Source organism: Myxine glutinosa, chromosome 2 (genome assembly GCF_964187855.1).
Source record: "Myxine glutinosa chromosome 2, kmMyxGlut1.1, whole genome shotgun sequence".
Taxonomy (NCBI): domain Eukaryota; kingdom Metazoa; phylum Chordata; class Myxini; order Myxiniformes; family Myxinidae; genus Myxine; species Myxine glutinosa.
The window spans coordinates 266405147-266429878 of NC_136262.1; the positions used below are offsets into that span (position 1 = coordinate 266405147).

At 45.4% G+C, this 24732-nt stretch overlaps 1 protein-coding gene across 6 annotated transcripts in view; it reads left to right on the forward strand.

Annotated features, from left to right (window-relative positions):
- Nucleotides 1–24732, forward strand: part of SLC49A3 (solute carrier family 49 member 3) — a 234996-nt gene that overhangs the window by 21696 nt on the left and 188568 nt on the right. For 4 of the 6 annotated variants that reach the window (XR_013622518.1, XR_013622519.1, XM_078772542.1 and 1 more), the window contains exons 7-8: nucleotides 4397–4549; nucleotides 4651–4808. Coding sequence is in view for 3 of the 6 variants with exons in the window: in XM_078772542.1 (XP_078628668.1) it covers nucleotides 4397–4549; nucleotides 4651–4808 (311 nt within the window). In the remaining 3 variants the exon portion in view is untranslated. The remainder of the gene's footprint in view (nucleotides 1–4396; nucleotides 4550–4650; nucleotides 4809–24732) is intronic. The other 2 variants (XR_013622520.1, XM_078772543.1) reach the window with 1 other exon arrangement.

Genomic DNA, 24732 nt, shown 5'->3' on the forward strand with positions numbered 1-24732 from the left:
CCCCCGCCCGGCAATGCCGGGTACTTCTGCTAGTAATTTATAAATACCTTAATTATCAATGAATATTTTCCATGAATGGAGGAATAATTTATAAATACCTTAATTATCAATGAATATTTTCCATGAATGGAGGAATAATAATTTATAAATACCTTGATTATATTATCAATGAATATTTACCATAAATGGAGGAATAATTTATAAATACCTTTATTATCAAGGAATATTTACCATGAATGGAGGAATAATTTATAAATACCTTAATTATCAATGAATATTTACCATGAATGGAGGAATAATTTATAAATACCTCAATTATAATCAATGAATATTTACCATAAATGGAGGGATAATTTATAAATACCTTAATTATCAATGAATATTTACCATGAATGAGGAATAATTTATATATACCTTAATTATATCAATGAATATTTCCATGAATGGAGGAATAATTTATAAATACCTCAATTATCAATGAATATTTACCATAAATGGAGGAATAATTTATAAATACCTTAGTTATCAATGAATATTTACCATGAATGGAGGAAAATTTATATATACCTTAATTATCAATGAATATTTCCATGAATGGAGGAATAATTTATAAATACCTTAATTATCAATGAATATTTACCATGAATGAGGAATAATTTATATATACCTTAATTATCAATGAATATTTACCATGAATGAGGAATAATTTATATATACCTTAATTATCAATGAATATTTACCATGAATGAGGAATAATTTATATATACCTTAATTAATAATTATCAATGAATATTTACCATGAATGAGGAATAATTTATGTTTACCTCAATTATCAATGAATATTTACCATGAATGGAGGAATAATTTATAAATACCTTAATTATCAATGAATATTTACCATGAATGGAGGAATAATTTATAAATACCTTAATTATCAATGAATATTTACCATGAATGAGGAATTAATTTATATATACCTTAATTATCAATGAATATTTACCATGAATGAGGAATAATTTATGTTTACCTCAATTATCAATGAATATTTACCATGAATGGAGGAATAATTTATAAATACCTTAATTATCAATGAATATTTACCATGAATGAGGAATAATTTATATATACCTTAATTATCAATGAATATTTCCATGAATGGAGGAATAATTTATAAATAACTTAATTATCGATGAATATTTACCATGAATGTAGGAATAATTTATATATACTATCATGTGTCTACCCTGTAGTGAACACCGCAGGGCAACACGGATGACCAAACGAGCTTTAACTCCAAGGCGTTCAATCCAATGGTAACGGTATTCTTTACACACGAGGGAAAGGAGAATGACAAACTTACTTGGACAGCTTCCACCCGATGTCTTCGAACCTGCAACAATGAACTCAACCCGACATGGAATTAAAATGTACAAAAATACCGGCTTTATTAAAGAAATACCGGAAACAGAATAAAACATGGCAAAATAAGATTCCGACGCGGGATGTCCACACACAGACTCGAATACACACAAAGTGTCTGAATTTGAATCTTTTTTTTTTTTTTTAAATCGATCATCACTTCTGACATCAAATCCTTCCTCTTCTCCAATGGCTTGATCTCAGATCATTAATTTGGATTCAGACCAGGTCACTCTACTCTGGACATGCTGCTTCTGCTGTCTCAACAATGGATGGAGGTCCTCAATGTCAAACAGGAAATTAGAGCTGTCTCCCTTGACATATCACTTGGCGTCAGGAAGAGCATCCGGCCATAAAAACATTGCCTCAAACAGGGAACCATGATTGTCATGGGGCCTGCAAGGCTAACCCCCGCTCTAGCGGGGAAAATGGCCTTTAAAACGATCATTCATTCATTCATTTCCCTTGACATATCACGTGCCTTAGATACGGCCTAGCTCCCCACTCTGGTCACCAAACTCTCCTCCGTGGTATCCATGGAAATCTCCATGCATGGCTTGTGGACTTCCTCTCTGGTTGTAGTCAACGTGTGGCCCTGAATGGATTTTTCTCATCTCCCATTCCTGTTCAGGCTGGGGTTCCCCAAGGCAATGTTCTGGGCCCTGTGCTTTTTCTGGTCTTCATCAATGATCTCTCTGACTCTCTGGAAAATCCTCTCCATCTCTTTGCTGATGACTCCACTCTCTGCCGCTCCATACCTCATCCCTCAGATCGGCAGTCTGCAGCCTCCTCGCTCTCTGCGGACCTGGACAAAATCACAGACTGGTCAAACAAGTGGAACATGTCTTTAAATCCTGACAAATCTCACACTCTCACTATGTCTCTCTGAAAAGACCGACTGGACAACCCTCCCATCTACTTTCTCAAAAATCCTCTCCAAGAAGTTCTGTCACTCTTTTGGGTCTCACTATCTGCCATGATCTTTCCTGGGAAAACCACATTTCCAAGCTGGCCTCCAAAGCCAGTCGCCGACTGGGCATCCTCCGTCGTGCGAAGTCCTTCCTTGGCACACCTGAGCTCCTCACCACATACAAGCCTTTCATCTGCAGTTCAATGGAATACTGTTCTCCCCTCTGGGCCGGTGCTCCTGCCTCACACCTAGCTCGGCTTCACGCTGTTGAAACCAAAGCTTTCAGAATCATTGGAATCTTCCCGCGATGAAGCTAACTCTGAGGGCCTTTCACTCACTCACCGCAGGCAAGTTGGTGGTCTTTCTATCTGCTACCGACTCCTCTCCGGCCTTGCTCCCCCTGCTCTGTCTGTGCTCTGTCCCCCAAATATTCCTTCACATCGCAGATCTGCCAGCAACCCTCTTCTGGTGAAACTGTCAAAACAAAGACTCTCTGCTCACCTTCACTCTTTCATTCTTCTTTTCTCCCACCTCTGGAACAAACTCCCTCACTCTTTTCAATCCCACTCCTCCCTCCAGGTCTTTAAAACAGCTGTTCACCACCATCTCTTATCTTCCCCCATCCAAAACCTTGATCTTTCTTCCCCCGTTAATTCACCCCAGATCCACTTTTTGAAATACCAACTTCTCTCCTGGAAGTCCTAGCAGTGTCCATGTGTTTATACCTCTTCCCCCCCCCCCCCCCCCCCCACTTCCCATGCCTCCTCCCCCCAAGCCCTCTCCCTCCCACAGATCTCCCGATGTCCCTGCTCTCAAATGTTGAACTTGTGTGCTTCCCTCTTTCTCCCCATCTTGTCTTTTGCTCCCTTTATTATATGTTTTATGTGTCCGTTTGTTTTTATGTGATTAATGTTAGCTCTTGCACAAGCCTCAATCTTGTATACAAATAAAGGTGAAAATTAATGCGTGTTATTTTTGTGGGCACTTAGCTCCGAGCTGCTCTTGAACCTCGTCAGGAGTCGTCCAAGCCCCGAGCACGCAATCCGGACACGGCACCGGCCTTGGTGGGAAAAAGGCCTCCGTGCGCCCTCGTTCACTCAGCCAAGCTCATCCTCCCAATCGTCCAGACTTCCAATGTCCCCGGCGCAAGGGCGCTACTAAATGTTCACGTGCTTGTCAATGAATCCCCCTCGCACGGGAGCGCTATGAACTCCGACAGTTCGCCGTGAAATCCCGAAGCACAGCGAGATACGAAATCGTCACCGCTCACCACCAAAGCCAGAAGATGAGAGACAGCCAAGAGGAGAAAATGTCGAGGAGAGCGTTCTTTTATACTCAAGGCTCTGACGTCATCCGTGCCTGCTCCACCAATCCCATAGTCCCATGTTAGCCGTCCTTGTGCCAATCAATCCCCGACCAATCACTCTTCTTGGTGGCGTGGCCTTATGGCCCTGCCTGCTTGATGTGGCGGCTGGCAGTGCCAGCGATAGTTGAATGTCTTGTTCCGGTTGCTTTTATTTAGTGTCATTAATGCGCGATTTCTCACTATGTGTGTGTGCTGCTGGTGTCATAAGGAACAGAGGAAAAAATAACAGAGGCCATTACGTACATGGAATTATTTACCCATAATCCCTAACTATTTAACAGAACCCCACCCCTCGTGATGGGAACGAAGATACACGCTTTCACAACATCCGGTCTGAGCGAATTTCCTACTTGTAATACAGGGGGTTTCTTCTTCTTCACGACAATCGGAGCACACTACCGATACAATGCTACCTGGCTCTAAAGTAATCATTGCCCACCCGTAACAATAACTTAATTATCAATTAATATTTACCATGAATGGAGGAATAATTTATACATACCTTAATTATCAGATGAGACTCCCTTTGTGTGCCGAATCTCATGACATGAAATGTTTATCTTACACACACTGAATTTCATCGGTATGCTGATCCATTCCAGGAAAAGCTCCACCTATGACCCCTGGTTTGTCGCCATGCTTATCTTTTCTTCTCTTACCTGCTCAGTTTGCTTACCCACAAATTTGGTGTGCAATGACAGGAGTTTTCAGGCATTTGTGGAGCTCTGACCATCGCGCTGGGCATTGTGGGTGCAGGAATCACTGGCGTTTACGTGGATCATACCAAGCATTTCACCCAAGTCAGCAAAATCAACTTTCTCCTCGCTTCTCTGGCTGCCATTGCCTTTGCTCTGGTGAGACTTGAGGCACACACTCTAACGGTCTTGACAGTGTCCGGGTTGTGTTGTCGAATGTGGGGACTTGATGATGCATTAATGTCCTGTGGCCCATGTAGTTGTGTTTGCAGAGAGACCAGGCCGTCGCAGTGGCTTTCAGCTGCAGTCTCCTCGGGTTCTTTGGCTTTTCCATTTACTCTGTGTGTCTCGAGATCGGTGTTGAGTGCACGTACCCCGTTGGTGAAGCCACGAGCACCGGACTGCTGTTTGTCTCTGGGTGAGGCCCGTGTGTATGCATGCTCTGGTGGAACCCTCATTATGAGCACCATGAAGGCTCACAAGGGTATAATTCTTTGTGATCATGCAATGCTCGACTAGCGTTAAGAGTGGACTGATCAAGGTAATGAAAATGATATTTTGAGCGAACCAGTGGGCCCATTGGTCCGGGATAAATTTTCATTGGTCTTTGCGGCTTTGTAGCATACCGACCGGCCTGCCGGACTCGGGGAGAGAAGGTGGGGTTGGGGGGGGGGGGGGGGGTGTCTTTTGGGTCCTTGGAGTCTTTCAGGTCCTTGGAGTCTTTTAGTCATCTGGGTCGTTTGTGTGTGTGTGTGTGTGTGTGTGTGTGTGTGTTTTCTGCATTTTTTGGGTCCTTGGGGACTTTTTGGTCATCTGGGTCTTTTGGGTCCTCGGGGACTTTGGGGTATTCTGAATATTTTGGGTCCTTGGGAAATTTTGGGTCTTCTGGGTTCTTAAGAATCTTAAAGGGTCTTCAAAGGTCGAAGGGGTCTTAGCAGTCCAAAGAGTTAAAAGGTACATTTCAATAGTACGTAATTAATTAATAGACCGTAATTAATAGACACAAAAAGTGTGCCTCACACACACACATACACACACAGACAGATACACAGACACACAAACCCACAAACACGCATCTCTTTTTTTCATTTCTGTTCCTCACAATTCTCTCTCTTATTCACACACACACAAACAGACACACACACACACACACACATATATACACATATACATTCATACAAACACACATCCACACCACACACTCACACACACACACACATATATATATATAATATATATATATACACATATACTCATACATACATATATATATACATATATATATATATATATATATATATATATATATATATATATATATATATATATATATATATATATATATATATATATATATACATATATCTGTATATATATACACATATATACACATACAGACACATTGACCCTGGTGTTGGGCTAGCGGCTAGGGTGCCGGCTTAGGATCCTAGGATCCTGGGTTCGAATCCCGGTCGATCGCTGAATTAACGCCAGGGGGGTTGACTCAGCCTGTCATCCTTCCGAGGTCGGCTAATTGAGTACCAGTTCACTGGTAATTCCCTGCTTGTCGTTAAAGGCGGCAAAAAGGGTTGGCGTCAGGAAGGGCATCCGGCCGTAAAACATTGCTTCAAAAGGGGGACCGAAAAACAACAACAACCACAGTTCCCGAAAAAGGCCAACCCCCGCTTGCGGGGAAAAATGGCCTCTAAAGATGGTTGTATACACATACAGACACACACACATATATATTGTAACGGATTTGAGAATCCTGTAATTTTTGTAAATACCACACCTTGTAAATGTCATGATCTGTGTAAATACCTCCATAATTGTAAAGGTCAACGGTCGTCCCCCTTAGTTAATTCATCGCATACACCTAGCCAATCTTAGAACCTCTAAATAGTTATTCCCTTATTATGTGTTCCAGTTTAAGACTCTGTTGCCCAGTAATTGACACTCCATTGCACCGAATCAAATAAGGATAGCTCCCCTTCAATAATTACATTTCCCAACCAAACTCTCCCTCTCTGGGTAAAGCAGCTTGACGAGCGTGGGGTGCGCGCCCTCTCAACTGGCCTGGGTTTGGAAGCGGCGTTCGCTGCTATGGTGAATATGTGCCCCGTGCTCTGTTTGGACAGGAAGGGGCGGGGCTGTTCTGCCCCATGCCCAAATAAGGATACAAGCCCAGGGTGTGCCACGAGGGGCGGGGATGTTCAGCCCCATGCCCAAATAAGGATACAAGCCCAGGGCGTGCCACGAGGGGCGTGGCTGTGCGGCTCCATGCCCAAATAGGGATACAAGACCATGGATTGCCATATAAGGCCACCAACACAGAGTACGGGGGGGCGGGACCCAAATGGCTGAGGGCGTGTCACGACCCCGCTTGATATATGCGTGCGACAATCGCGCAAGAGGACCGCAGCAGATGACCGAAAGAGCCCGAGGCGTGTCAAGGCAAGAACGAGCCCTGCCGCGTGGAACGAACAAGATACATGTGCCGCCGCCGCCCTGCTCGCTCCCAGCCCGGAGAGGACCTGCTTGCTGTGCGCCCTGCCAAACCTTCCAGCCTTGTGGTCCTATCTTCCTCTCCCTCCAGCCAATCCACGCTTCAAATTCCCCATTCGTGTACGTGAGTTTGTTTTGTGTGTCTTGTCCCTGGGTATAAGTTAAGCCTGTATAGATAAGTTAGAAATTGCTCTGTGTCCTTCTGTTCCTTCCATTTCCCTGTAAATTACATTTCTTTTCTCCCCTGCTTTGGTTGTGTGTAAATAATAATAAATCCTGTTCTTCCTACCTTGCCTTCTTTCCTTCACATCCGTTCGTCTGTCTTTTCCATCATTGAATACCTGTGGCACGATTTGGCCAACGTTTAGGATCGGGTTTAGTGAATGCTAATGGCTCGAACTTCGGGTTGCTAAAAACCGCTCGGCAACTAGACCATCTAAAACCGGGGTTCGAGCGGGAGTCCCTCCCCTGCTTCGCGGTCAGGAGTGGCACTCAGGTCCTTGGGACTTTTCGTAGACCAAATACCCTGGGTGCTCCCGACCGGAAGGAGCGTTGGGACCCCCAGGACTCACGTCGGTCAGTCGCGGACAAGGGGATTGATCCCCCCTTGATAAGGGGAAAAGGGGCCGACGGAGAGATCTGTAACAATAGATAGATAGATAGATAGATAGATATATATATATATATATATTGTAACGAATTTGGAAAGTGTAAAGAATGTGAGAACTGGTTTGCTGTGTTTTAACTGGCCCTCGTAGAGTAAATAAGATCGAAAGACGTCCCCCTAGTTAATTCCATGAACCTACAAACAGGCCACAATATATCTTTTTTAAATAGTTTATTTCCTTATTCTATGTAGGCTAAATATGTGTTTCCCACTAGATTGACTCTGCATTGCATCAAACGAAATAAGCGTAGGCCCCTCCGATGATCCATGGCAGCTCAAGTGCCAGGGATTCCCCCACTTGAGCTTTGACAGCAACCGTTTATTGCAGTACTGAACTGCTGTGCAACGTGACGGCGCATTACCTGCAGCTGCTGACCGGTTTTCGACATTTGCGGCCATTACGAACAAGGGGAGTGGCTAGAGAAGACGGGTCGCCCCCCTCGTCATAGGGGGGAGGAGTAAGTCGGCCCCGCTCATCCAACCCAGAACAAGGGGTTTGGCTAAGAGAGGGCGGAGCGGGAACCCCCGAGAAAGTGCGCGAAGGTTCGGTGAGGAACCAATATAAACCGCCGCGGGACGCACTCCGTCCTCTTGCTCTGACCCCGTCCTCTTGCTCTGACCCCGTCCTCTTGCTTGCTGTCGCTCGTTGTTGCTGGGGAGAAGGAAGACGCCTGAACGAGCAGGTGTGACCGAGCCTGCGAGCCATCGTGCCACCAGCTGCGCTGCAGCTAAGGGGGCAGCTAAGGGGACGCAGGCCACGAAAAGGGCGCGCCAGGCAGCAATCCAAGCTGGACCCTCCATTGCCTCCCAAAACAACCATCCATCCTCAAGCCATACCTGCCTGCAATTTCCCCCATGTAAGTGTGAACGTCGTCTGTCTTGAATGTTGTCCTGGGGTTTATAAGTAAACTGCATAGATAAGCTAACGATTCACTGTGTGACTGCTCCTTCCATCCATTGCTTGTAAATAACTTGATCGCTCCTTCTTTTTGCGTGTGTGTATAATAAATCCTGTTATTCCTCCGTACTCTGTCTTCTCTCTTCCTTCTCTTTCGGTCGCTTTAGAGGTTTCCAAATTGAATACCTGTGGCGCGATTTGGTCAACGTTGGAGTCGGGCTAATCGGGGATCCTGTAACGGTCGCGGTTGACCATCCGCTCGGCCCAAAGTAACATCTTGTCCGCGACCCGTAACAATATATATATATATATATATATTTATTTATATATATATATATATATATATATATATTTTTTTTTTTTTTTTTTTTTTTTTTTTTTATATATATATATATATATATATATATATACATACATATATATACATATATATATATATATACACGTATATTGTTGCGGTTTTGAGAACCCACACTTGCTTGTAAATATGACCATTAAAGGTTAAAGGTAGCACCCCATAGATAGGCCACAAGCAACACATAAGTCACCATAGGACATCAGTTATTTCTTAGTATGTGTTAGATAAGGCCATTTTCCAATGGTTGAATCTGCGTTGCGTCGATCAAATAAGAGTAGGCCCTTTCGTTCATTTTGCAGCCTCCCTCCAAGCGACGCCATTAAGCGCGCTCCCCAGTCTGTGCCCCATGGCCCCTCCCAATTTGGTACGCTCCTTGGCCAGCAGCAGCAGCCTTCACTGCCTTGAGCTCGCTCAACGCCGCAATAAGCCACGAGGTGAAGCCCGGAAAAAGGGGGCGGAGCACCAAGGAGGAGGTGTGGCCACGTCACCCAGCCGTCAGGGCGGGGCCGGTAAGCGATAACCAGCCAACCAGGGCTGGAGTGCCATCGCCTGACAGGGCATGGTTGGGGCTCGCGGAGCGTTGGCTGGCTTCACTTATAAAAGCCAGCGCACAAAGCCCTTTTACAGGACTTACTCGCTGGCGCTGATTACCAGGAGGACTTACCCAGAGAACTCGCGAGTATAAGGTCTGCTGCGATTTGAAGGGCTTGAAAGGACTTGCACAATCTGCGCGTTGCATGAGGACTGTCGTGATTACGAAGAGCTCGCGACTGCAGGACATTGGAGAGGGGGCGTTTGGCGCGAGTAGTGCACAAAGTACATACGCAGTACACCAGCCTTCCCCCCCCCCCCCCCCCCCCCCCGTCATTACAACTGTCCGCCCGCGTTACGCTATACGAAGAGCTGCCTGCCGGGTTGTCCATCGCCTGGACCGGAACAGGACTGGAGCCTGGACGCGCTGGTGACCATCAACCTACCATCTGCAATCCCCGTGTGAGTGTCTGTATGTGAGACGGGCCCGTTTGTCCAGTGAATAAGTTAAGCCTGTAATTAAGACTGCCCTGTGTGCTTTTCCTTCCTCTTTCTTTCATGTACATTTCTTTCGTTTCCTCTTCTTCTTTGTATATAATTAATAAACCCATCTGTTCTTCCTATTTTCCTAGTTTCCTCTCCATCCGATCGCATCAGTCTTTTCTCTAAATGGGTAAGCGTGGTACGATCACAACCGCTTACAATCGGGTTTAGTCACATTGTTAACAGCACGGATCGCGGATTGCTATCCGCTCGGCATTTTCCATCCATATCCGTGATTCGAGCAGGGAGTTATTCCCTTGTTTCTGGTCGGCGTTAGTACTTAGGTAGTAGCGAATCCCGAGGCCTAACAAACCCTACCTAACGCCACGCCGGGAAGGACGTTATAACTTCCAGGACTCACGTTGGGCAGATAGAAGGACAAGGGGATTAACCCGCCCCCCCCCCCCTTGATAAGGGGAGAGCCGAGATCCGCAACAATTTGTGTCAGGAGTGGGATTTGAACCCGAACCAAATTTTTTATCTTTTGGACAAGTTTGGTCAAAATTACGAGTGGCCGAAATTTTATTAGAAAACCAAATTGAATCGTGCCATGGATAGCCAAGGCGATCGGATGCCGGTGGGCGTAGAAATAAATGAAGAATTAATAACCCAGGACCCCCGGGAATAATTGGGAAAAGAGGGGAACATTGAATAGGGTGCGGCAGCTGGCAATGAAAATGGCGGCGCCTCGCACATGGCGGCGAGGGCCGCGCCCGCTGCGCAAATGGGGGTGGTCGACATGCAAGCCTTCATGGCGCAGCCCATGAATGGATTGAAAAAAATAAATGGCAAATTAGACACCCAAAAGGACAAGACGAAAGGCCTGGGAAACCAAATTGGGGAATTGAGAGACAGGCTAAATAAATTTGGAAACAGAATGGGTGACCGCATACAAAAATTTGGGGAGAACATAGACCGCAGGTCGAGCGGGAAAGGCACACGGGTATGCGACGGGGTAGCGCGGCTTGAGGAGCGCGGGTTAAGCGAGGCTGAGCAAAGCACAGCCGGGTGGACCGGGGTAGAAATCGCGACCCGGGGTATAGAAAAGCCGACGACCGCCGAAGTAGAAGGGAAAATTTCATTAGTGCCAGCGGTCGTCGAGGAAAAATAAAATGGAATAATTATAATGGAAATTGGGATTGGAGAGACGGCGGACTTCGAAGAGCAATCGCGGGAGGAAGAAATAGAATATGCCCAAAGTCCGTGTTCGCATCATGATGCCGTACTTGCTAATCTCAATAAAGATTTGCAGGTGCGTGTGGAGAAAAGGATCCCGAAGGTAAGCCGGGCTGTATATGGCGCGAAAAGGTTTGGCGCGAAAAGATTTTTCACGCGCTTGGGATCCCGGCGTCACCCGGGCGCTTGTGGAAGGTCCGTGGTGCGCTGTATGAAAGAGAATGGCGCTCGTGTGCGAATGGCGCCGGAGCGCAAGTATGAAACAGAGTGAGAGCGAATGCACGACGGAGTGTATGTGTGAAACAGAGTGTGAGATGAATGGAGAGAGTGTGCGAGGATGCACACCTGAGTTGGTTGTGGAGTGTGTACGGGGAGGCACACCAGAGCGCGTGATTGGGTGTGCAGCCGGAGATTGCACACCCGTGGGTAGGTGTGCGCTGAGTGGGTGGATGCAAGAGTGCACACTCATGGTGGTTACGGAGTACGTAACGGGGGAGAGTGCACGGGAGGAGTGCGTGGAAGAAAGTTGTGTAACAGAGGAGTGTGTGATGGCAGAATTTGCGAGTAGAATGAGTGTGCAATGGAGTGTGTAAGAAAAGAGAGTGCACGGAAAGAGAATGCGGTAAAAGAGTGCACGGAGTGTATGGGATGTGCGAGTGACAAAAGGGTCGCGTGTGAAGGTGAGAATGCGACTCGAGCATCGACGCTGACCGGGGCAGTGCTTAGGCTGACGTATAGCCGACGCGAGGTCTCGGGGCGTGGTGTTCTTTGTGTGCTGCGGGGGCCAGCGGGGATCGTTGCTGCGGCGCTCTTGCAAGGAGCGCCGTGCACGATTCGGGCCGGGTTCCGCCCTGTATGGTCGGTGCCGCGCCGTAGCGGCGACCGGCACGATTCCGGGGGAGAAGGGCCGGGTCGGACCTTCGCGCCCTGGCGGGCGCGGTGTTCCGGCCAGGGGAGGTTGGGTCATCGGGCCGGAGACCGAAAGGCGGGATGACGCCTGGAACCTCGGCCCGAGTATGCCTCCTCCCCAGAGTCGAAAATGCCGGACGGACCCAACCAACAGGAGACTGACCATCCGCACGCATTGCTCGGTTTTTCGAAGCCGAGCAGTAAGAATGTATTCCCGCACGAGAGGCTCGTAGTGAATGGACTGATAGCAGTAGTGATGATGGCGAATGGTATATGGTGTAGACGGATGGTAGATCTACCATCCCTCACATCGTATTTTTTGGGGCACATGAGCAGTAGTTTATGGGGTTTGGCAGTGTGAACTAGCCAGGGAGGGTTAGGATAATCGTTAGGGATCTCGAGATGACTTTAGGAGACTTGAGATTTAAGTAGTGACATTGTACAAGTAGTGGGGACGTGGAGAGATTAGATGGATGATAATGACGAGGGAGTGCTTAGTATAAGGGATGACGGGAAGCACTAGTATTAGAAGGGAGTAGATAGCTAGATGGTGCTGTGTGTATGAGCTTGAGGTTTAGGCAGAAATGAGGCATTGTGAATGGAAGTCCTTGTGGTGCTGGTGAGCAAATGAGGCAATGCTCGGGAAGGATGTGTGTGTGTGTGAAAGTGGATGAGTGGAGTATTGAGGATGTGTGTCATTGTGTATTGAGTGATTGCCTTGCATAGGGTGCAAGTGAATACATGGTCTGGAATAAATGGTATGGAATAAATGGTGTGGAGTGTGTAGTGCGGAATGAGTGGAGTGGAGTGGAGTGCATGGTGCGAAGGAGTGAATGAGGACCCCTTTATGGACCCCTTTACGAATACCCGGGGAGGGTAGTTTAAAGTTAGGTAGAGGGAGTAGGTAAATTTGTTGGATATTGACATATGTGGTGTGTGTAGTGGCAATGAAGTGCTTAGAGGGGTGCATAAGTGAAGTGGAATAGCTGGGCGTGTGAGCCTGTTAGTGCGTGTGGTTATTGAGCACTCCGCCACTGGTAGTCTGTCGGCCAGGTGAGGCCGCAGGTAGGCTCTGGGAGCCAGGTAGTGTTGTGTCGAGTTCAGTGGGGCCCGAGGATCCATGGGAAGGACCCGGGTTGCCCGATGCCGAGGTGGGCATAGAGGGGGTAAGTGCCAGGGAGGGCCTTCCCAAGGTTAGGGTAGAGTGAAGGAGCTAGGCAAGCTCGGGTGGTGACTTCAGTGGTGGAGGTGCGCAGGTAAGTAGACCTGCTGGAAGAGCCACACGACCCAGCCCTAAAATTGTGTGAGGGCACAGAGAGAAAAATGGGGGGAGTGAGACCCCAAAATTGGGAGAGCACCACCGTATGGGCAATGGGAATTGGTTCTTAGAACCACATGGAGTAAAGATGGCCAATGGTTTGGCAGGGCAAGATCCCATGTAGAGTAACTGTGATAATGTCATTTAGAAGGATAGTTAGGAGGAAAATCTCTTTGCACCATCCGCATCCACTCACCAAGGTGATAGGACTCCACACCAGGTTTTTGCAAGTATTTTGGAATGTAAGATGCATCTTGACGTGGGTGAGACATTGTGTGTTATTCCATCCCTTCCTTCTTGGGAGGGATTGGGGACAAATTTGGTTTCGGGGAGATATGGGGGACGAGACTGTAGAGACGGATTTGTAAATTGTGTACATACGGGGAAGGGCAAGGGTAGAGTAGGTGACATGGGGGTGACGAACGAGTAGGGACGAGCTTTCTCAGCTCGCTCTCCCGCGCCCTTCATGTCGCATTGCCTTGTTTTGATGTGTACCCTTGCAACCTTGCCCCCTGCTAACCTCTGCTTTGTCTTCCTTCCCCACTCGTGGACTATGGTCTTTCGTGCGAGGGGAGTGTGCACGTGTCCTGAATTGTGCGGCCGCACTCTTGCTGCCTGCACCTTGCTGTTGCCTGCTGCCTGCACTGATACACCATATGGACCACACGTTCTGTGGCCTGGCACCTTTGGACCACACATTCTGTGGCCTGGCACCTCTGCTGGGACAGACCATTGTTGCCAGCAGTATCTGGCTTGCGGACCACTGTTTTAAGTGGCATCAATGCCCAGCAGTCGGACCACCTGAGTTGGCCCTGCTGGCCATCAATAAAAAAGCGTACGTGGTTTGTGCCCTTTTTATTATATAATCCTTGGTGTGAAGAAGAAGAAGATCCAGCGGCCAAGCCAATATCCATCGGCCCAGCAGTCAAGGACAAGGCGTCATCAATAATTATTGAAATGTGATGACTGTGCATTTATTTTTGGTGCTGGTGCTTTTCATGCATTTTTTTTGTTATAGTGCATTTATTGGTACATATGGGTGCATGGTGTATCGATGCAGTGCATTGCGATTGGCATTTCCTCTTATCAAAATCTCTCTTCTTTTTCCAACAAAAGACAGGTCCTGGGTTCTAGTTTTGTAAATAATTAATAGTAGTCTTGTAAATGATGCTCCCCACCGGCTTAAATGTTTAGCTTGAGAACCATTCCGTAATTCAGTTAATTGTGGGCGCGAGTCAGTTAGGTAGGACACAACGCAGCAGGGGGGACATATCTAGTGTTAAAACTGTCGCACTCAGGGTAGTAGGTTAAAAGTAGAGGGACCACACCTAAGTGTCACACTAATTGTTAAAAGATAGTCCTGACCCAGGTATTGTTTCGGCTCGGGTCGAGCCTGGAAAAAGGAGGGGTGCAGTGTTGCGGTTTTCAGAACCCACACTTGCTTGTAAATATGACATCATTAAAGGTTAAAGGTAGCACCCCATAGATAGGCCACAAGAAACACGTAGGTCACCATAGGACATCAGTTATTTCTTAGTATGTGTTAAATAAGGCCATTTTCCAATAGTTGAATCTGCGTTGTGTCGATCAAATAAGAGTAGGCCCTTTCGTTCATTTTGCAGCCTCCCTCCAAGCGACGCCATTAAGCGCGCTCCCCAGTCTGTGCCCCATGGTCCCTCCCAATGTGGTACGCTCCTTGGCCAGCAGCAGCAGCCTTCGCTGCCTTGAGCTCGCTCAATGCCGCCATAAGCCATGAGGTGAAGCCCGGAAAAAGGGGGCGGAGCACCAAGGAGGAGGTGTGGCCACGTCACCCAACCGTTATGGCGGGGCCGGTAAGCGATAACCAGCCAACCAGGGCTGGAGTGACATCGCCTGACAGGGCGTGGTTGGGGCTCGCGGAGCGTTCGCTGGCTTCACTTATAAAAGCCAGCGCACAAAGCCCTTTTACAGGACTTACTCGCTGGCGCTGATTACCAGGAGGACTTACCCAGAGAACTCGCGAGTATAAGATCTGCTGCGATTTGAAGGGCTTGAAAGGACTTGCACAATCTGCGCGTTGCATGAGGACTGTCGTGATTACGAAGGGCTCGCGAGTGCAGGACATTGGAGAGGGGGCGTTTGGCGCGAGTAGTGCACAAAGTACATACGCAGTATACCAGCCTTCTCTCCCCCATCATTACAACTGTCCGCCCGCGTTACGCAATACGAAGAGCTGCCTGCCGGGTTGTCCATCGCCTGGACCGGAACCGGACTGGAGCCTGGACGCGCTGGTGACCATCAACCTACCATCTGCAATCCCCGTGAGAGTGTCTGTATGTGAGACGGGCCCGTTAGTCCAGTGAATAAGTTAAGCCTGTAATTAAGACTGCCCTGTGTGCTTTTCCTTCCTCTTTCTTTCATGTACATTTCTTTCGTTTCCTCTTCTTCTTTGTATGTAATTAATAAACCCATCTGTTCTTCCTCTTTTCCTGGTTTCGTCTCCATCCGATCGCATCAGTCTTTTCTCTAATTGGGTAAGTGTGGCACGATCGCAACCGCTTACAATCAGGTTTAGTCACATTGTTAACAGCACGGATCGCGGATTGCTATCCGCTCGGCATTTTCCATCCATATCCGTGATTCGAGCGGGAGTTATTCCCTCGTTTCTGGTCGGCGTTAGTACTTAGGTCGTAGCGAATCCCTAGGCCTAACACACCCTACCTAATGCCACGCCGGGAAGGACGTCATAACTTCCAGGACTCGCGTCGGGCAGATATAAGGACAAGGGGATTAACCCCCCCCCCCCCCCCCTTGATAAGGGGAGAGCCGACATCGGAGATTCGCAACAATATATATATAGATAGATAGATAGATATATACACAAAGAATTAAGTTAAGCACCCCCCCCCCCCCGTTTTTTTACAACCTCGCACATTACAAGTTTGTTGTCGTCAAAACAGTGTAATATACCCATGATATTGCTATATTTTCTGGAGAAGTGATATTATGGTCACATAAAAACATAACAATCATGCCGTTTTCAATATTTTATTCTGAATAATTTAAGGTGAAATTTTTTGGGAATTTTAGGCATATTTTCACCTCAATTTAAGTATGGAGCTATAGGTCCATCACGGACAGTGTGGATGACGTTTATGTTTTCTAACGTACAGTCATTGTTCTGAGAAGACCTCTAGCGATCTTTGCGTCAATAACGTGTGTAGGACCCACGTGATCGGATCACTGACTCAACCCTACGTCTCATAGACCCTGTAAGCCGTCGTATGCGTTGCTGTGGCAGGTTGTTCCATTCCCGATGTAATGCACGTTCCAATTCATCCAGATTGGCTATTGGAGGGACCATCTTCGCAATTTGTCGTCCCAACATGTCCCAAACGTGCTCGAGGGGGTTCAACCTGCCACAGCAACGCATACGACGGCTTACAGGGTCTATGAGACGTAGGGTTGAGTCAGTGATCCGATCACGTGGGTCCTACACACGTTATTGACGCAAAGATCGCTAGAGGTCTTCTCAGAACAATGACTGTACGTTAGAAAACATAAACGTCATCCACACTGTCCGTGATGGACCTATAGCTCCATACTTAAATTGAGGTGAAAATATGCCTAAAATTCCCAAAAAATTTCACCTTAAATTATTCAGAATAAAATATTGAAAACGGCATGATTGTTATGTTTTTATGTGACCATAATATCACTTCTCCAGAAAATATAGCAATATCATGGGTATATTACACTGTTTTGACGACAACAAACTTGTAATGTGCGTGGTTGTAAAAAAACGGGGGGGGTGCTTAACTTAATTCTTTGTGTATATATATATATATTTATATATATATATATATATATATATATATATACATATATATATTTAGATATACAGTAATCCCTCGCTATATCGCGCTTCACTTTTCGCGGCTTCGGTACATCGCGGGTTTTTCTCGCTAGTATATGTAAAATTATATATCGGATTTTTCATTATATCGCGGGATTGTGCAGCCTATAGGTATTTTTCTTTTTTTAGATTTTAATTATTTTTGCGGTAAAATAAGCATTTTCTAGCCTAAAAAATTAATAATAATATAAATAAAAATATAACACATTAATTAAAACCTATATTAAAAGAATATTACAGTAAATCGAAATAAAATACGCATTATAAATGAGTAGACAAAGAATCGCGCATTTTGAAAGTCCCGTATTCTGGGGGTAATTAACTTGTCCATGATTCTGGGGGTAATTAACCCATCCGTAAGGAGGGTTCTTGGACGGTTCTTCGCTACTTTAAGTAATTTGCAAGGTTGATGCCAAACTGTGTCCTGCAGTTTAATGATCAATATGGTTTTAAGAGTCATCATACTTTGGGTAACCTCTAATTTACAATAACTTATGTTTACAACTTAGAGACACATGATCATGATGACGATTTCGATGATGTTGTCTAAAGCTGCAATTAAATTAAGTCGCTGAGTAACATGAATGACCGAGGTTGTGGAGGATGGGATTTTTCGGTCATTACCTTTTGATACAGATGAGATATCTGCTTCATCACTGCATCAGATCAGGAATAACCACCCTCCTCACCTCCTCTCCACCCCCCACTGCTTCCTACAAATTAACCATCAGGAAGCTGCTGCATATGCAAGAGGAAGCTAATGCATTTCTTATTAATTTTCAAAATTAATCATCATCTCTATTTTGAGTAGCTCATGAAGACTTCTTTATGCTTAGGCCTCAGGTTTGATTAAAGGCACTTTTGTCAATTATTGCCTTTTGCTTTCAAAAACACAATTTGCATCAATGTAAATACTTTGTTGTACTGTACTTGTGTAGTTCCATGATCATATGTGTATGTTTGTTTGTTAATTAATTGCAATTATAAAAGAACTTGCATCAATGTACTGTACAGCTATATATACACGTACAAATATTTTTCTAATACGTAAGGACGAAGGATGGGTCTCAAAAGTGTGTTTAAGAGTGTAGAAAGGGTTCATAAGAGCGTGAGAAAGGTTTATAAGAGTATGGGGAGGGTTTTTAAAGGCTTAAAATATAGAAAAATAATAAAATTAATATATGGTTTCTACTTCGCGGATTTTCACCTATCACGGGGGGTTCTGGAACGTAACCCCCGCGATAAACGAGGGATCACTGTATATATATATTTAGATATATATATATATATATATATATATATATATATATATATATATATTTAGATATATATATATATATATATTTATATATATATATATATATATATATATATTTATATATATATATATATATATATATATATATATACATACATATACATATATATATACAGTGGAACCTTGACTTACGAGTGCCCCAACTTACGAGTTTTTCGAGATACGAGCCATCGCTCGGGCGGTTTATTGCTTTGAGATGCGAGCCGAGATCTGAGTTACGAGCTTTCGCCACCCGGTCACGTGGTTATCTTGCCGTGCAAGTACAGTATCTCTGTCGTATAGCGCTGCATTTTTGTTTTCGCATGTTGGTTATTTTGAGTTTACGCCGCCAGGTGGGTTCCGGTCACATGGTTATCTTGCCGTGCACGTACAGTATCTCTGTCGTATAGCGCTGCATTTTTGTTTTCGCATGTTGGTTATTTTGAGTTTACGCCGCCAGGTGGGTTCTGGTCACGTGGTTATCTTGCCTTGCACGTACAGTATCTCTGTCGTATAGCGCTGCATTTTTGTTTTCGCATGTTGGTTATTTTGAGTTTACGCCGCCAGGTGGGTTCCGGTCACGTTGTTATCTTGCCGTGCACGTACAGTATCTCTGTCGTATAGCGCTGCATTTTTGTTTTCGCATTTTGGTTATTTTGGAAAATTTCATGTTCATGTCGAACATTTCATGTTCATGTTCATGTTTTCATGTTCATGCCATGCCAGGCCACAACTTGTTCAGAGTGCCGGCGATAGCTCGCCTTCTCTTTGTGGAAAACACGGTGAGATCCTTAACATCCAACAACTAATGGTACGCAAACGGGGCGCCCAGTTTAGCGGTACACACATTGATGAATCACCCTGCCTGTGATTCACCCATGACAGGTTATAGCTTTGTCTGGATTCAAACCCAGGCTGGACAGTTTAGACTTTAGAGTCAAGTGTGCGTACCTCCAGTCCAGGCCATCCTGCCAACTTGTATGCTGCATACAGGTGAAATATAAAGCGCGAGATATTTTTATATATACTGTATATTTAAAAAAAAATTGGTGTGGTTTTTGGCGGGCTGGAACGGATTAATAGCATTTCAATGCATTTTAATGGGGAAATTTGATTTGAGAAACGAGCAATTTGAGTTACGAGCTCGGTCACAGAACGAATTAAACTCGTAAGTCAAGGTTCCACTGTATGTATATATATATATATATATATATATATATATATATATATATATATATATATATATATATATATATATATATTTAGATATATATATTGTTGTGGATATGAGAATGTTTTTTTATTTTATTGTTGTGGTAAAATGTTGTTGTAAAAGGTTGTTGTAAAATATCACCCCTCCTCCCTCCGTTTGTGGTGGTATAAAGGTCAAAGGGCGTTCCCGTAGTTAGTCCATAAAACATACATGCAGGACACGATATATCTTTTTTGACAGTTATATCCTTATTATGTGTATTAGTGTAAGGCTGTGTCTTCCATTAATTGAAATACTCCATTGCACCAGTGAAAGAGAATAGATCCCCTTTCCTTCCCATCCCCAAAATCTCCCTTTCCTTCCCATCCCCAAAACCTCCATTTCCATATTACATCCCCTCTCGTCATTGCTGAGCCCTCGATTCTCAATCACCTCCCCTCCAATAACCGCCATTGACCATGTGCTTGAGTCGGAGAAGAAAGGCGTGTCTCCACCTCGTCAGAGGGGAGGAGGGGCGTGCCCGCCCGTCGTCATCCAGGGCGGAGCCCGAGGGTCGCGCGACCAACCAGGGCCGAGGTGAGCACCCCGATGGGCGTGTCCAAAACGCCGGCGGCGTAATCGCTGGAGGCGCTATAAAAGGCGCAAACGGAAGTGAGTTGGTCACAAAGAGTTGGTCTCAGTCGGTTGCCAGAGGAGGGTCAGTGGTTGCGTTGGTTGCGGTGCTAAGAAGTCGGTGGTGAGAAGTGGTGGCGTCGAGGGGTCAGTGGTTGCGTTGGTCGCGTTGAGTTGTCAATGGTGAGGAGACACCAGGGCCAAGAGAGAGAAGGTGCCAAGGGCCATTACCAGCAGTTGCGCCAGAGACGGCAGACGCGCCCTGAGCTGAGCCAGAGAGGCAGCGTTGACTCCACCAGGCAGCTTCAACCCGTTACCCCGCGGGGACCAAATAGCGGTGGCATCGGTGGCCGTCGAGGTCCAGCCGACGTCCCGTGCGGGATCAAGCCCGAACCATCTGCCCCCAGCTGAACCTTCCCATTCCTCCTTCCAACATTCATTCCATTCCATCCTTCTTGTATACGTGAGTTTGTTTTGTTTGTTCTGTCCCTGGGTATTTAATTAAGTCTGTAGGTAAGCTAAAATTTGCACTGTGTCACCTGCGTCTTATGTGTTGTAAATAAAACTTGATTGCTCCTTTTTGCTTGTGTGTGTAAATAATAAACCCCATTACTCGTCTGTACGTCTTCTCGTTTTATTCCTTTTCCTCTTGCATTGCGTTGTTTTTGTCTTTTCCCTCATTGAGCAGCTGTGGTGCGATACGGCCAAAGTTCTGGGTGAATCGGGTGAGTCAGGGATCCTGTAACGGTCGCGGCAATACCAAACCGCTCGGTAACTAACATCTTAATCCGCGATCAGTAACAATATATATGTATATTTCGATATATATATATAATTATATATATATATTTAGATAGATATATATATATAATTATATATATATATTTAGATAGATATATATATATATATTTAGATATATATATATATATATATATATATATATATACACACACACACACACACACACACACACACACACACACACACACACACACACACACACACACACATACATACTGTTATGTCTGGCGGGTAGTGATATGTAGAGCTGAATAGGTAACATGCTTCATGTGTCACGGTAAGGAAAACCACCTGTAATAAGTTCATGTGTACTGTGTAGGCGTTTTGTCGGGTAAGGAGTATACTTGTGAATCTACCAGTAGGTTCGTGTGTTAAGTAGTGTAGGGATTAAAGAGTAGCGCCACCTGGTTAGCCAAACCTTTGTCCCTTTTGGCACTGCACACCACTTAGACATTAGTTAGGACCTTTAGTACAACACTAAATAACGCCCTCCCCCCTGACATGACCGGAAGAAACCAGGCCAGGACACCGCCGATAATGGCCGCCGCCATTTACACCTCCGAGAGGCCTATCCACCTTGAGTACCACGCCCAGGAGGGCTGTGCTCGTTTGGCGCGAATGGACGTGGGAGGCACGAGGCGGGTCGACAGAGGGCCGGACGTTACGAGGCTCTGATTGGTTGGCAGCGCGCCAAGGCTGACGTGACGGCCGAGGCTATAAAAAGAGCGTGCGGAACTCAGCGCGCAGATCCGTATTAACGAGGCCGAACGCCATTGGAGTCAGTTGAGTGAGCAGTTGCTTGCAGAGAGTCGTTCAGGGATCCCGAGTTCAGAAGAGTGAGTGACTCGGCGAGAAGTTCGTTTGAGAGTTGTCGAGTTGGATCCCGAGTTGGACTTTTCATGCGCAGAGTTGTCCCCGTGCGAGTCGAGTTGAGAAAGCAGCTACATTCCTGAGAGGAGAGACGAGTTGGAGTTGAGTGGAGAGTTCACTGGAGTGCACGCAGTTTGTTCAGAGCAGTTGCTTCTGGCAGTGGTTCGAGAGACGCAGAAAACTGACTCGCTATTGCAGCTCTTTTTCGTCTTGCGCAGCCCGAGTTGGGCTGAGGTGTAGCCCGAGTGGAGCTTGCTGTCCTGATGTGGGACCTCGTGGTGCTTGGAGCGGTGCTGGTGCTTGGAGCTGTGCTGGTGCTTGGAGCGGTGCTCGGTGCTTGGAGCGGTGCTCGGTGCTTTTGAGCTTGGTGCACGGACCTCGTGGGTTGCGACGAGAGGCTTGGAGCGGGGCCGAGCGGGGCCGTGTTCCACTGGAGACGACGAGACCAGATAAGACCGAGCTCCACGTTCACAATAACATAACGAACGTGTTTCTTTCATATTTCATCCCCCTGTTCGTGTTTGAGGTCTGGTGTGCGGGATCCCGATTTAGGCATTAGATTTACCGGCGCGTGCTTTTCCTGTCCCCGCCTTTATTTAATAAACCCTTGCATTATTTTTGTACATATACCTGAACGCAGGTTTCTGGGTGATTGAATTATAGATAAGGCTGCACGGCTCTCGCCGCTCCCCTCCATCCCGCGTGCTTGGGTAACTTTGGTTTCAGAGTCCGCCATTGAGTTTCCACCTCAGGGGTTAAGGCCTTCGCGATCGGCATCCGTGACCGCCTGATATAAATTTTGGCGGTTGCGCGACAATACATACATATATATATATATGCACATATTTACACATATACATACACACACACACCTTGTTTTTATTTTTATTTTTAACTCAACTGGACTACCCTCCAGTTGAGTTCATCACATACTGAACCCTCAGGCGTCCATCATCTGTCGTCCGTTACTTTTTCGACGTTAACACTCCAGCATCCACAAATATCAACCGATTCTGATAAAACTTGACATGCAGCATCCTTACCCCAAGGACCAGGTTGGTATTATATTTCAGCCCGATCCGTTGAAAAATGGCGGACTTAGTGGACCATTTTGTTTTTGGTCATGAAAACGACATTAACACTCCAGCGTCCACAAATATTAACAGATTTTGATCAAACTTAGAATGTTTAACCCTTACGTTACCACACAAGGTAGGTTGCTATTGCATTCCAACCCGATCCGTCACAAAATGGCCGCCATAGGCCGCCATGTTGTTTTCAGCTCCGAAACGACGTTAAGACTTTAACGTCCACACCTATAACTTTCATGACAAGGATTCCCCGCAATTTCTTCTGACGTCACTTAAATATGCACTTGCGACGTTTTGTGGGCATGTTCACTGGGACAAGATGTGGGGGTGGGTGACTTTGAAAGCGAATTACACCCGTTTCCTTTTATCTACACAACTATATTTCTGCAACATTGTTGCAAAGTGTAACATTGTATCAATTGTAAAACAAGGACAAGTATAAGGATTCAAGGACCTTAAAATTATTACACAAGGTTTTTGGCTTTTCATTTAAGTCAAATCTTGTACAGACAACTGACCTACTTTAAAGTTGTCCAGTCAGTTCAGTTGAGTTCTGCTTCCCTGGAAGCTCTAGTTTGTTTCTCACAATTCTTTCTATCTCTTATGATTTTCAATTCTTATTTTTATTTTTCAATTCTTATTTTAAAATGCATTTAATTAATTGTACTGTATTGGTTGTTCCTAAACTTAAATATAAATAATTTAAAGGATTTCTGTAAATGATGTTAATTTCACAACATCCCATATTCAACTTTATTTAAATTGTAAACCTCAAACCATAATTCCCTTACCTAAAGTAATGTGTGTACACACACACACACACACACACACACACACTCAGACAGACGCACACCTCATCCATACAGTCACGTGAAAAAGTAAGTACAGTACACCCCATGTAAAGTTTTGACTTTTTAACATATTTCAACATACGGCTATTTGATCTTCATTTCAACAATATTGACAGATAAAGGTGATATAAGATAACAAATATCATGAAACATTTACATTTTGTAGTCCATTGTATAATTTAAATAAACATAAATGCAAATTTCGCATGTGGAAAAAGTAAGTACGCCCCGACATTTATCACTACTTCAAATACCTAAAATTAGAATCAGGTGCACCAGCTCAGGTGCAAATGATTAGAACATCGTTGGAGAGGATCTTGGAGGAACCTGTCTTATTTAAACCTCAGACATTTCGTTTGGTTTGCTCTTTGTTGTTGAAGTGTGCACCATCACCATGCCCAGATCAAAAGAGCTCTCTGAGGCCTTCAGAAAGAAGGTTATAGATGCCTACGAGTCTGGGAAGGGATTTAAAAAGATCTCCAAACAATTTGAAATCAATCATTCGACTGTACGGAAGATCATCTACAAGTGGAGAAGATTCCAAACAACTGCCAACTTGTTCAGGCCAGGCCGCCCCAGCAAGTTCAGCCCGAGAGCAGACCGCAAGATGCTGAAAGAAGTCTCTAAGAACCCCCAGAATGTCATCATGGGACCTACAGGTAGTTCTTGCCACTGTTGATGTCAAAGTGCACGAGTCTACCATCAGTAAGAGGCTGCACAAATTTGATCTACATGGGAGGTGTGCCAGGAGGAAACCTTTGCTGTCCAGAAAGAATATCAGGACAAGACTAAAGTTTGCCAATGAAC